Genomic DNA, 14,352 nt, shown 5'->3' with positions numbered 1-14,352 from the left:
TTCCCATATGTCTATCTTTTATTTCTTTAGTGCCTATTATAAAGAAACACTGCTAAATGATATTAGAAAAGCTAGAGAGAAGTATCAAGGAGATGAACTGGCTAAGGAGCTGGCCAGGATTAAGCTTCGTATGGATAATACTGAAGTGCTAACTTCTGACATTGTCATAAACCTGCTTCTTTCTTACAGAGACATTCAGGTATGTTCCTAAAGACTAAGGAAGATTATTTTACCATGGGATTTTGTCTCTTGTTTGTTCTTCGATACTTTTGTTTGTTAAACAGTGATTCAAAGCCAACACCGAACTGTTACATTGTTTAATAGTTTCATTTGTCTGTTGGGCAACTTTAAGGGGCTTTAGACTCTTATTTATTTTACCTATGAGCAAGAGACACAGATTAGGTGACTTCCTGAGGTCTCTTCCTTTGTTTTTAATAATTCTTAACCTCCTTAAAAATAAAAAATTAAAAGAAAAAATGCCCTACCGAAGCAAGATGTTTGCTTTTCCCTTCCCTCCCTTTCCTCCCCTGCCCCCAAAGTCAAATATATTTAGAAATTAAGAAAATGCATTTGTTGTGACCATTGTATTGGCCAGAGGTGCCCAAGTTGAGAACTATCATTCAAAGAAGCAATTTGTTTTTAAAAATAACTGCACCTTTTTATATTGATTTTGTTATTTAAATAAGTTCTGCTTTTGCTAAAACACAGCCTGCATACTGAATTTCCAAACTGCCAGTCTGTGTGTTTGATATCCCTTTTAAAATATACTTCCAACCATTCTATGGAAATTTCTTTCTATCAGGAGCTACGTTGGTTATTTCGTAAGTATAAATGGGTTATGAAAGCAGTGGGTGACCACATCATCTTGCATAACCCAACTTTCCATTCTGAGGTGCATATTTTCCTGCAGCACATTATTCAACTTCATTTTGATTGCCACTGATGATAATTTGCATTCTTTTGAAAGATTTTCTCTGTTGAGAAATGTAATCATCTGGAAACATGTTTTGAAAAAACAAATTAAGTAATGTGAGGCCATTTGTAATATCAGTAAACTGGCCTCTTTAGCAGTGTATATGTGGGTTACCCCTGAGAAACCAAAATGAATGCACAACCATCTGACATTCTGCAGAATGAACTGCACTGTAGTCTGCAATGACCTGATGAAGTGTCACTCATCAGAAGTCCTTAATAAGGCCTGAAAGAGCCAGACTCATCACCTGTCCTTCCTGGTGCTGGGAGTGTAATCAATCAAACTGGCCAGAGGGATTCAGTAATCTGGGCAGTAGCATTGAGGTGAGCAAGAGGCAAGTACTGACATGGCTAGACAAAATCCCTGTTTAATTCCTTACACAGAGTTTGTGGCTGTTTCACTGACTCTTCTAGGAACAGTCACCTGAGATACTGTCTAGCAGTCATGATACATTTTAGTTTAGTGATGCTTTCTTCTGCTTTCAGTTTATTTTATTTTCTTTCTTTTTTTTTTCTTTTTTTTAATTCATACCAGGACTATGATGCTATGGTGAAGCTGGTAGAAACACTAGAAATGCTTCCTACCTGTGATCTGGCTGATCAACACAACATTAAATTTCATTATGCTTTTGCGTTGAATCGGTAAGGATGATTGATTGAGGTTGTTTCATTTTATTGCTGTTCTATATGGGCTTATATATAAATTTATAGTGCAGATAATAGCAAATTCTTTTCCCTTTCTGCACACACTGATATTCACCACAGTCATCTTTCCTTAATCCCATACTTCCTGTACACCAGGACAGCTTGTAACTTTTGAAATCATTGTTTTCCAACAACCATCACTTTTGTCAACAACCTGATGAGAGTGGATTTGTTCCAAAGGCCACCTGAGTAATTGTGAAAGACTCCAATGATACCAATGGGTTCTTGGTCAGGCTGAGATTGCTTATTCCGAGTCACTGATTATTCTGAACGTCTTGAAAAGTTTAGCATAACAGAGTTATGGGTGAGTTATTAAAGTAATAAGTAACAAGCACTGCTTGATCCATGAATACACATTCACGATACAGCTTCCTTGAAAGGCTAAAAGGTGATCTGTACCTACAGGCACGTTGCTAGGTTAGGAAGCACAGAAATACTATTGAACTCTTCTAGTTAGCTACAGTTTTCTGTGGTGCCTATGTATAATACTTATTTCATTTCTAAAGAATCTATATTAAGATTGTGTTGTAGAAAATAGATCAAATAAAATCATACATAATAAAAAAAGCAACTGGTTAGATGCAATTCATGTGCTACTAGAAGTTGTGACCTGCAATCTAACTCAAAATTAGCACCGGACAGTGTCAGGATGGCATGTGGCAAAGGGATTAAAAACTTAATAATAGATCTAGAAAAGCAGTTCCTCTGGCATTTTATGGAAAGTCATAATAAGTCTGGTGCCATTTGACAGTTTCATCAGACTTAAGAGTAAATGCAAAATCATTGCTCAGAAAAATATTGGATATCACTGTGTCAGTTCTGTGTCAAAGAACAGTCTTCTCACAGCATTTTATAGACTGTGTTCTCTAAAAAAAAAAAAAAAAATCATTCTCATGCAACCATGTGCATGGTCACACACATAGGAACAAAGAATGCAGTACATGCCAACAGGAAAGTTCATAGGAAAGAGTGATTTTTGAAAAGGACCTGGTGGTTTGTTAATAGGCTGAGTGATCACCTGAGTGGCAAGTAGCTTGAAGTGATCTTTGAAAGAATCTAATAGTGAGTAATACAGAGTATATGGAGTATTCAGCATAGGTGTGACTGATACTGCGCATAATTCTGATGTCCATGCTTTTATGACAGCTAGCTAGAGTGATGGTTTTTGAAGGCTGGAATTAAACCTATTTAAAATGCCTTTTTAAAAAAGAAAAGAAAACCAATAAGCTCTGAGTAGTGAATTGATTACAATAAGAATTACCTCTGTGAAAAGAAATATATCAGGTGCCAAAAAATGCCCAAATCTCTCACAGGAAAAGACAACTAGACCTGTATTTGGAACCTTAACCCGAATTTAGATGATGATGAAGCCTTTTCTATAATAAGAAGGATAAATTATTAATACTTAGCTCTTGATACCAAATATATTAATATAGTTCCTACACTTAATTCAGCTTATGTAGGGTTTTTTTTAAAGAGTGGAAGTGAACACTGGGTATCTTGATTCTCCACTCCTGATACCATAGACCATTAAATCTTAGCTGATTAACCATCTACTGAGCCTGTTAACTTGTTTCATTGAAGTGTGTCTTTCAGAAAATTTTGATGTGAATTTATGAAGACAGAAAGAATACTTCTATATAACTTGCAGTTTGCTCTGGTATTTATCACACCTAATGAAAGATAATTTTCTCATTAGGCTGCTTAAAAATAAAAGGAAAAAATGTTCTTTTGGTATAAAATGTTTAATGTACCACACAAGACAGTATCTTAAAGTAGAAGCCAGTGTTTTTGCCATTAATTAAATTATGTTAATTATAAACCATGTTCCTGGTTGTATAGTTATTATTGAATATTATAGTTATTATTGAATGGTATGTTTTCCCACCTTTTTTCCCCCAACCCCTAAAAATTGCAGGCTTGATCTTATAAAGCTTCTGAAATTCAAATCTCCTTAAGATATCATACTGATGGCTTGAGAAGTGGTTTCAACGAAAAGAATTTGGCCCTATTTTTCAGATGAAGTTTGTCCAACTTTTTATTATTTCAGGAATTTGATTCAAGATGTTTAAATTTGCCAGTAAGAATAATGCTAGGGTCATGCCTTGTCCTTAGGAAAATATCCTGATTTGATCAGTTTTAAAAACTTCTTCATTTGGATGTGCATAATAAAATTGGAAAGCTCCTTTACTCTCTTTGTCTTCAAATTCTTTGTATTTTGAGCAGCATGTGAACCTCATGCCATTAAATCTTATGTTTTGGCAATGCCAATAGCACCCTTGTGAGACAAGACAAAATTAATTGCTTGTGAACTTGTGAACAGGTTTCATTAAATCGATCAGTAGCCTGAACCAGCGTGACTCTCCTTGTGTTCTTCTGGGAACAATTTAAACATTGCTATGGAAAATTTTTTTCAGAAATAAATGACCAGTTTTCCGTCAGTGAGAATGCAGAATTTATCTTCTCCAGAGGTTTTTGCCTTCTTGAAACAAAATGATGGACAAAAGTCAGAAGTTAAGACTTGAACATTTTCAGAATAACTCTGCTTAGTTCAAAATGACCCCTAAAGTGTTGCTTTTAGCATCTTAATTCCATGGGATTTTTGAATCACTTATTTTTTCTGTTTTAAAAACAAATTCTTTTTAGTGAGTTCTATCAGAATCTATTTATAAAAATACAGAACAAAGTTTTCACTTAATATTCTGTTAATTTCGGCATAAAGAACAGTATTAATGTTGCTCAGTACAACTGATTGAGCCTACGAGGAACAGAATACATCATAACCAAAACGGAATTAGCAGCTGTAAGAATATCTGACCCTGCAGAAGTTAATGTTTGCTTAATTTCATTACGAAAGTGTGCCAGAACTGTGATTATAATCAACAGAGAAAGTAATTAATTTATTTGCTCTTGGACTCTGTAACTGAGTTCTGTTGGCAATTAATTTCACTTAGCATTTTCAAGTCAGCATTATTTTAGTGCTTCATAGAGCTAGCCATGTGACAAGGCAAGTGGTAGAGGCTTGCTTCTGGGGGCCTCGAGTCTTTGCTGGTACATCAGGTGGACACAAGCCCAATCTGAACCACAGTTGTGTGCAGTTCTGGGTCCAAGTTAACAAGTTGCGCTAAGGGAAGGGACAGGGATGTTTCACTGTAGACTCAGCACCGTTCCAGCCTAGCTGCATGTCTTCTGGTTCAGAGCCAGCCTGGGTCTGACCTGGCTTGGGTCATGAGAAAGCAAGCCTGGGCCTGCCTGCAAAGTACTGTGCAGAAATGTACTAAAGCACTTACTATTATCGTTTGTAGGAGAAGCAGACATCGTGCTAATTTTTGGTGCCCTGGTTCACATAGCAGGTTTTTAAGCACAGCCCCTCTCCTAGATCACTGTCTGGGGGGGGACTGCTGGCTGGGGGACCGCTGCTTGGGCTGGGCATCGATCGGAGGGTGGTGAGCAATTGTTTTCATTTGCATCACTTGCCTTTCTTGGTTGTTGTTGTTGTTGTTATTTTCCTTTTCATTAAAATTTTTATTATTATTATAATTATTATATTATTTTATTTCATTTCACTTATTAAACTGTTCTTATCTCAACCCATGAGCTTTCTTGCTTTTACTTTTCCTATTCTCTCCCCCATCATGCTGGGGCAGGGAGGGAGTCAGTGAGCGGCTGTGTGGTGTTTAGTTGCCAGCTGGGCTTAAACCATGACAGTAATCAGGTTAAGAAAGTAATAAAACAGGATGCTAGTTTGTTCTTTGTTTTATTTCCTCTTGCTGTGGTGTATATATACAGTAGATAGATAAAGTACAGATATTTATAGTTAATTCAAATGCTAAGTGTGCTTGTCAGCTGGCTGTTTGCTTAGGATCTACTTCACTAATTTAGGGCTGCATAGCAAAGGTTTTGATGATTCACAGTACACTTACGTTTCAGTATTTTCCAGTTGGCCTTATGTACCAGGACTGGAGTTACCAAGTTCTGGAAGCTTGCAAAGAGGCCAAAGAGTATGCCAAATTCCATTCAAAACATAGTAGACTTTAAAAGCAAATCCAGCCCTGGCATGAGGCCAGAGCTGTGAAGAATTCAGTCTTTTTCCAAGGCAGTTCTATCTTCACTTATATTAAAGATGAGAGCAGCTGCAGTCACTATTATTTAATTCAGCACGTTGTGCTTTAACAAGTAAAGTATTCCAATACAATAATAAAGAAAGGCAATTAGCAAGTGAAGGGCATAACAGGGTGCAAGTAGAAAATCACTAGTAATTGTGAATAATAGTAGCCATAGGAAATTATTCCCATTGAAAAACACTGGGTTATGTTCTGTTCTGTGATTACTCAGATTTAGTAAAAGAACATGTCATGGGGGTTCCTCATTTTATGAGTGGCTTGCATGAAGCACCTGAAGTGTATATGAGGGGAAAAAAAAAAAAGCTGTTTTTTTCATTGCCATATCTAACTGGAGACTTGCAAATTTAGTTCCAGTCTCAAAGCCCAGTTTAGGGTCTTGTTTTCCTCATTCACTGTTTCAAATATTCAAGGTTTTACAATCAAATTGCATCCTCAGTGAAATGTGTCTTAACTCACAAATTAGTTTCTTGTTTTAAGTGAGAATACAAGTGTAATAACTCTAATTCAAATTAGTCACTGTATTCCTCAATAATTAAGACTTTTTTGGAAATCTTTTTTGCTGTAGATATCTGTACAGTTAGTAGCAGTTCAGATCATCTGCTGTGGCATCATTAAGGCACACTTAACAGTGTCCTATTTTTATGCAAGATAATTCAAAATACATATTTTATTATTAATTGCATATCATTACTGTAAGTAAACATATTGTACATGCTAATAAGTGAACACAGTATGGTATATGAAGCCCAGTTATTTTATGAATGGTTGTATTTATACTAACAGATCAAGTTGTCTCACTGACATTTCCTCTGCAATGTGACAGTGAGATCGGAGGTTTTTTTAATTGTAATATGGGCAGTAAACTATTGACAGCTGCTTCAAGGCTCAAATCAGAAGATAAACAAGATTCATGCAGGAATAAAGTGGAAAAAACAGGTTACTCTTTTTGAATATACTATTCTATGGGAAACGTTTTCAGAATTGTTTGTTATGGTTTGATTTATTCCCCTGTGCATTGCTTTTCAAGAAATCTGTTTGCTTATAGAGGCCTTGAAATAATAAGAGAAGGTCAAACCAATAAGTAAACATGAAATATAAAGGAAACCAAAAGAGAATTTGTTTTTTGCTGTAAGGGAGTGTTATTCCAGGTGAGAGGCTGTAGTATGAATATGATTCCTGTATGATGTTTGAGAGCTAAGGGAGAGAAACAGTGCAAGAATGGACATACTGGTTCAGGGCATAGTTCTTTCTAGCCTAGATTCCAACCTTTGACAGTGGTCAATAGCAGATACCTGGGGAAGAGTATGGAGACAGGAAAATGTATAGTGGTAAATCTCCCTAAATACTCCCACAGATTCCACCAACTTGTGGCTCAGGACTTCCTAAGAGAACAATGGTAATTTTTGTGTTTGTTAAGTAAATTTGGGAAGGGAAAAGGAAGATAGACTTGTAAAGAGATTCTGGTTTCTGCAAATGATGATTGATTGCTGCTTCTGTAATTTCCCTCCTTTAGTACAAATTCAGAGATAACTGAATGAACTGAAGCAAACCACAACAAATTATTCTTGAGCTTCGGAGGGAGAGAAGCCTAAAGAATTGTGGGAGTGGTGAATGGGGACAGGACTGATATGCGAAGGGAGTGTTTCTGGTGCCAGTAGCAGTTTATGAATTTTTAATCTGAGAATGTCTCAGATCCCTTAACTATCAATAGCTAAGGAGGATGCTGTGCATACAACACAAGGAGAGAGCATGAGTGCATCCTTTAGAACTTACTGCTTGGTGGTGTAGTTGTCCCCCCATGGAAACAAGCAAACATGTCTCAGCAGCATAGAGTACCTCTGGGCTTCTAAATCCAAGCCATAATTCTGGCAGCTGAAGTTGCCAAGTTATGGAACAGCAGCTTCTTTCTGAGAGGGAGAGGAGAGAGTGGAAAAGTGGGGATAGGGCAGGGAGAGATGGAAAAAATCCTTTCATAACTTTGTAGTAGGAAGTTTTTAAATGTATCCTGATTTTTGGAAGAAGTGATACTGCTTCATTTTACAACTTGTCACTTGGCTTCAGAGGAAACATTTTGAGTTGAATACCTGTCATGAATAAGAGTGTCTGACTTCAGCCCCAAGGTAAGACAAAATATGACAGCAGGATGGGGTGGAGAGAAGCAAATTAGAACATGTGATACAAAACTGAAATTGCATCATAACTTGATTGTAACTCATTTCTGCTTGTTCAGTATGTGTATTTACATTCCCATGCTTAAAAATTTAGGTTTCTTATGTGCTAAACTGTTTTCATCAGGCTTGTAGCCCTACAGCGTGATTCAGAGAGATAAAGGAGAAGCGGATAGTGTGGGAGGATAGGGAGACAGGTAAAAGAGGCTTGTGTAGACAGGGAAGTGAGAAGACTTCTACTGCAATTAAAGAAGCGTGGTAGAGTAAGCAGACAGATAAATCACAGAATCAGAATTACAGAATCACTAAGGTTGGAAAAGACCTGTAAGATCATTAAGTCCAACCATCAACCAAAAAAAACCGCCACCATGCCCGTTAAGCCATGTCCCACAGTGCCACATCCACGCATTCCTTGAATACCTCCAGTGAGGGTGACTCCACCACTTCCCTGGGCAGTTTATTCCAGCGTGTCACCACTCTCTCAGTAAAGAAATTTTTCCTAATATCCAGCCTGAACCTCCCCTGGTGCAACTTGAGGCCATTCCTCTTGTCCTGTCACTCATCACTTGGGAGAAAAGGCCAACACCCACCTCTCTGCAATCACATGGCAACATTAGCAAATTGGCAAGAGAAATCAATGAGCAGTTTCTGGAGGACGCAGACTACCAGGCAAAACTAAACTGGCAACAAAACACTGAGCGTAATTTAGAGGAAGAGATTAGAGGCTACCTTTTTTGGGGAAAAAAAAAAAAATCTCTATAGTAATGTCTGTCTGAAAAACCTTAGTTTATTGAAGCTTTTTTCATACAGAAACCATTCCATATTATTGATCGTTCTTCTCTCCCTTTGATTTTTTTTTTCCCTAATCTTAATAGTTTAGTTTCTTTTTCAAATACAGCCTAAAACTGTACACAGTACTGAAGTGTACTGAAGTACTGTGTGCTGGGTGTTTTGTAAAAAGGCATCATGATGTTTTTAATTTTTACTCTCTGTCCATTTCCTTTTAACTCCTAGCATTTTACTTGTTGTGGGATTTTGGTGGTGTTTCTTTGAGCACTAGGATATTTTCTTAATTGCCCTAGTAGCTTTTCTAGTTGTCGTGTTCACAGAATTTAGCCTGATTTTCTCTGGTTGCTGTGCAAGTTCTAGCAAGGCAAGGTTTGTAGGAAGAGAACTAAAATGCGTTAACAAAGAAACCAGTGGAAAAAAAATAGTATTATTACCAGCCTTCCCACGGTATGTGCTTTGTTTTAATACAGTTTCTGAATGAATTGTAGTAGTATTCTTTTCTCTAGCTCATTTACCATTCAAATACATTTTGTAAAGGTAAAACTGTGTTTTGAAAGAATTTTCAGACTGTGATTAGTGATTTTAAAAACTGCTCCCCCCCAAATCCAGACAAACCATGAAGAGTGACTCATATTTTCACTGTATGTGTCCGCAGACTTGTTTAAGGTAGGGTCCTTTCTGTAGTAGCCTATTGGGATTCTGCTCTGGCTTATAAAACTTCATATTCAGGTGGTTTGCTTTGCAGAATCAGTCTCACCTGGTGCACCAGTTTGCTGCATAAAAAGAACATTTTCTCCCTGCCTTTTCATGACTGTACATCGTAACATACAGTACTTCAGCTTGCCCTGTTCAGAGAGGCTGTGGCATCTCCATCCTTGGAGGTTTGAAAGATTCGGCTTTTCAGACAAAGCCAAGGCTGCCACGGTCTAGTATTGGGAGATGGACTGGCTCTGAGCAAGAGGTTCTATTAGATGACCTCCAGAGGTCCCTTCCAACCTGCATTTGTATGATTCACTCTACTGTGGCTTTAAATGGGGGTTAGGGAGGGTGGGGAAACTAATATACTTTATACTGGGTAAGAAAAATAGAAGTCAGTGCTGCAGCCTTGAGGGTTTAAGGTAATCTCTTTTACTGTACTGATAGCACCACAGACCACTTTCAAGATACCTTGAAACAAATTACAAGCTGTCAGACATGCAGATCTGACAACATGTGGGGTATGAAATAAGAGATTAAAATCTGTCTTGGTCCAGCATAACAGGTTCTGCATATTATCCAATAGTATATTTTCATATTGACTTGGAGAAGTTGCTTGTAGCCTAAATGATGTTATTTTTCTGTTGTTTTTTTTCTTGGTTAGCCCTCTCTTTTTGGGATAGCTTTAGAAGGTGATAACTGTTCCCAAATGTGTAGATTATTGTAATTAGTATGTTGGGTTTACATTGCTCAATGGGCATCAAGTTCTGCAGCTGTGAAAAATAGAGTTTAATATAAAGATACCTAGACTGATTTTTGTTTAATAATATCCTGTTAGATTAGTGTATACTTGTCGTGTGCTAAATTTTGGGTTTTTTAATATATTTTTAATGATTGTATTTTCCTTATCTTATAAGTGATAGAAGCCTTTAATTTTATTTTGAGTCCTCTAGTACACTGTTTATTATGGCTTGGTCCTTTGAAATGCTCCTAGTATTGTATTTGGTGTGTACAGGTTCATCCTTTGATGTCCATAAGTGTTAGTCTTCACAGTGTCCTGTTTTAAGCAGGATCTTGCTCTATGCATTGTATTTCTTCTTTAAAGTTATGCTTTTTCAATCAGTACATAACACCTCTTAATATGATCATTAATATTTAACCTGTTTTCATAGAAGGCAGAGTTATGTCAAAGTTTGTCTTGTTTGGGAAGCAGTGATTTTTTAAAATTTTCTTTTTCTGTGTGAAAGTGATGTAAGTTAGGTACTAGTTGTACATTTCGTGTGTTTTCAGCAAAAGCTTGAACACATGCCAACTTCTGTGACCATGTTACAGGTGACCTGGGACCTGTTGGACTTCTGTTTTAGGGCCTAATTTTGTTCTAAGCTCTATTTACTCAACTTTCTCTGTGTTCGTATTAACAACAGTGAAACTTGGGTACTATTACTGAGAGAATCTGGTTAGTTCAGAATAGGTTTGGTTAGAGCATGCTGACCTGTGCAATGGATTTACCCCCACACTTTTAAACTTCTATTTATTTCTTGTAAAACTGAAAGAAGATACTAACTTTCTCCTTGTATGCTCATTAGAGAAGACCAGTATTAATTTCAGAACAACAGTCAGTCTGAAAATTATTTAAAGTCAGAAGAAAAAATTATTTAAAAAATATTCAAGTATACTCGCTGTGAAAGTTTACACTCTGCCACTGACATCAAAGGCAGAATGAAGCCTGCACAATTAGCTACAAATCTGTTTAATCTTATTAGCTGTTCTCCATCGCCTAGCATGCACAGAAGCCTGAATTTTGCTACAGATGTGTTGTTATTCGTCTTATTGCATCAGCTGGTTAACTAAAGAACTGAGCCACTTTACGGTAAATATTAATCCTTTCAGGGCATGCAAATAATAAATTTACCAGAAAGCATTATCTGCTACTGGTATTGCTGACAAAGTAATCATAATACTTGTGAGCCTGTTCCTGGATACCTAGGTAGGGATCAAAAAATGGTAAAGTTCTGAAAAGAGGTTGGTAAATATTTTAAATCTCTCTGGTGATTAAAAAATTTCTTGAAGAGGCTATTAAACTCTTAAGCTGTGTTTGCATTACTCTTGCAAATAGACATTTTTGTTTGTTCTAAGTGACTTTTTGCAGTAAATAGTGAATTCTAAACTTACAAAAACAAGGCAGAGGGAGGCAAAAATTCTGATGTGTTTAATAATAATAAGGAACTGAAATGTTACTTAATCACTGATTTCTTACTGATATGATTGTTAAATATTTGTCAAAAGAAGCTTTATGACAGCTGTTTGTTTTCCAGATTTTTCTGTAATCTGAGGAATTTTAATTACAGAAATATAGTTCAGTTTTGCCCTTTTATTCTTGTAGTTCAAAGGCCCCACATTGAGCTCCGTCATTCTTTTGGCTGAAATAGGATTGACCTGGCTTTTCCTGTACTTGGTTAGTATTGCCTGGTATTGGCTCTGGATCCTCTGGATTCAAGATTACAAATCTTGGGCATAGCGGAATGAGCTGTCAGCTTGAATGCTGAAAATGGCCAGCTTTGTTAAATATTATCAGGAATGAACACTAAACAAGCACTTGTTTCTCATTGCAGGATGTGCAGAGTCTCTCTGCTTATACAGGGAGGAAACAAGTTAGATGACAGATTTTTTGCATAGAGGAGTTCTGGGCTTAAATCAGTTCATATGTGAGCTAGAAGTAGAGTCCCATGATAGGAGAATACATTTGTTTTTTATCAATCAACCAACAATCATACATCAGTGTAAATAAAGTCAAGGGCCGGTAGGAGGATCCGGGGAACTACAGGCCTGACAGCCTGACCTTGGTGCCGGGGAGGATTATGGAGAAGTTTATCTTGAGGGCGCTCACGGGACACGTGCAGGACAACCAAGGGATCAGGCCCAGCCAGCACGGGTTCATGAGAGGCAGGTCCTGCTTGACCAACCTGATCTCCTTCTATGACCAGGTGACCCGCCCAGTGGGTGAGGGAAAGGCTGTGGATGTTGTCTACCTGGACTTTAGTAAAGCCTTCAACACTGTCTCCCACAGTATTCTCCTGGAGAAGCTGGCGACTCGTGGCTTAGACAGGTGCACTCTTCTCTGGGTAAAAAACTGGCTGGATGGCCGAGCCCAGAGAGTTGTGGTGAATGGAGTGAAATCCAGTTGGCGGCCGGTCACAAGCGGAGTTCCCCAGGGCTCAGTTTTGGGGCCGGTCTTGTTTAATATCTTTACTGATGATCCGGATGAGGGGATCGAGTGCTCCCTCAGCAAGTTTGCAGATGACACCAAGTTGGGCAGGAGTGTTGATCTGCTGGAGGGCAGGAAGGCTCTGCAGAGGGATCTGGACAGGCTGGATCGTTGGCCCAGGCCAACTGTATGAGGTTCAACAAGGCCAAGTGCCGGCTCCTGCACTTGGGTCACAACAGACCCATGCAACGCTACAGGCTTGGGGGAGTGGCTGGAAAGCTGCCCCACAGAAAAGGACCTGGGGGTGCTGATTGACAGCCGGCTGAAGATGAGCCAGCAGTGTGCCCAGGTGGCCAAGAAGGCCAACAGCATCCTGGCCTGCATCAGAAAGAGCGTGGCCAGCAGGAGTAGGAAGGACATTGTGCCCCTGTACTCGGTGCTGGTGAGGCCGCACCTCGAATCCTGTGTTCAGTGTTGGGCCCCTCACTACAAGAAGGACATTGAGGTGCTGGAGCGTGTCCAGAGAAGGGCAACGAAGCTGGTGAGGGGTCTGGAGCACAAGTCTTATGAGGAGCGGCTGAGGGAACTGGGGTTGTTCCCCAGTTGCAGAAGAGGAGGCTGAGGGGAGACCTCATCGCTCTCTACAATTACCTGCAAGGGGGTTGCATAGAGCGGTGGGTGTTGGCCTCTTCTCCCAAGTGACTAGTGATAGAACGAGAGGAAATGGCCTCAAGTTGCACCAGGGGAGGCTTAGTCTGGATATTAGGAAAAATTTCTTTACTGAGAGAGTGCTGAAGCATTGGAACAGGCTGCCCAGGGAATTGGTGGAGTCACTATCCCTGGAGGTGTTCAAGGAACGTGTGGACATGGAATTGTGGGACATGGTTTAGTGGGCATGGTGGTGTTTTTTGGTTGATGGTTGGACTTGATGATCTTATAGGTCTTTTCCAACCTTAATGATTCTGTGAAGTCTGTATATAGTAATGATGGATGGGTTGTGGGATAGACGGCAGATAATGTTATTCCACCATCTTGGAGTTACTCTTTCAGATCTGAACTAATTTCTTTTCTTTTCTGTATTTGATTTCAGAAGAAATAATGCAGGTGACAGAGAGAAGGCACTACAAGTTATGCTTCAAGTCCTGCAGACGTGTGATCACCCTGCTCCAGATATGTTTTGCTTATGTGGGAGGATCTACAAGGATATGTTTCTTGATTCTGACTGTAAAGATACCAATAGTCGAGACCATGCCATTGAATGGTAACAGAAAAAGCGCAAAAATATCTATTTAAAAACGTTTTTAGGCTTTTACCTCTGGTTATGAAAAGCAGGGCTGTAAGAATTAGAAGATCATTTGTTCTATTTATCTCTTTTTTTCAGTGTCCTGTTTGAGTAATTGGTTTATTGAGCACCAGGTCTTTGAATATGTGTTTCACAGAATCACAGTATGATAGGGGTTGGAAGGGACCTCTGGAGATCATCTAGTCCAACCCCCCGCCAGGGCAGGTTCACCTAGAGCAGATTGCACAGGAATGCATCCAGGCAAGTTTTGAATATCTCCAGAGAAGGAGACTCCACAGCCTCTCTGGGCAGCCTGTTCCAGTGCTCTGCCACCCTCAAAGTCAAGAAGTTCCTCCTCATGTTTAAATGGAACTTCCTATGATCACATTTGTGCCCATTACCTCTTGCCCT

At 38.8% G+C, this 14,352-nt stretch overlaps 1 protein-coding gene across 1 annotated transcript in view; it reads left to right on the top strand.

Annotated features, from left to right (window-relative positions):
• MAP3K15 (mitogen-activated protein kinase kinase kinase 15) overlaps positions 1 to 14,352 on the top strand; it is a 98,154-nt gene that overhangs the window by 44,342 nt on the left and 39,460 nt on the right. Inside the window, exons 6-8 of the mRNA XM_059820202.1 lie at positions 31 to 199; positions 1,508 to 1,614; positions 13,750 to 13,920. Of these exons, the coding sequence (XP_059676185.1) occupies positions 31 to 199; positions 1,508 to 1,614; positions 13,750 to 13,920 (447 nt within the window). The remainder of the gene's footprint in view (positions 1 to 30; positions 200 to 1,507; positions 1,615 to 13,749; positions 13,921 to 14,352) is intronic.

The sequence above is a fragment of the Gavia stellata genome, chromosome 1, assembly GCF_030936135.1.
Source record: "Gavia stellata isolate bGavSte3 chromosome 1, bGavSte3.hap2, whole genome shotgun sequence".
NCBI classification, from domain to species: Eukaryota; Metazoa; Chordata; class Aves; order Gaviiformes; family Gaviidae; genus Gavia; species Gavia stellata.
The sequence above is the reverse complement of the archived record's forward strand: the minus strand, read 5'-3'. Positions and strand labels throughout refer to the sequence as shown.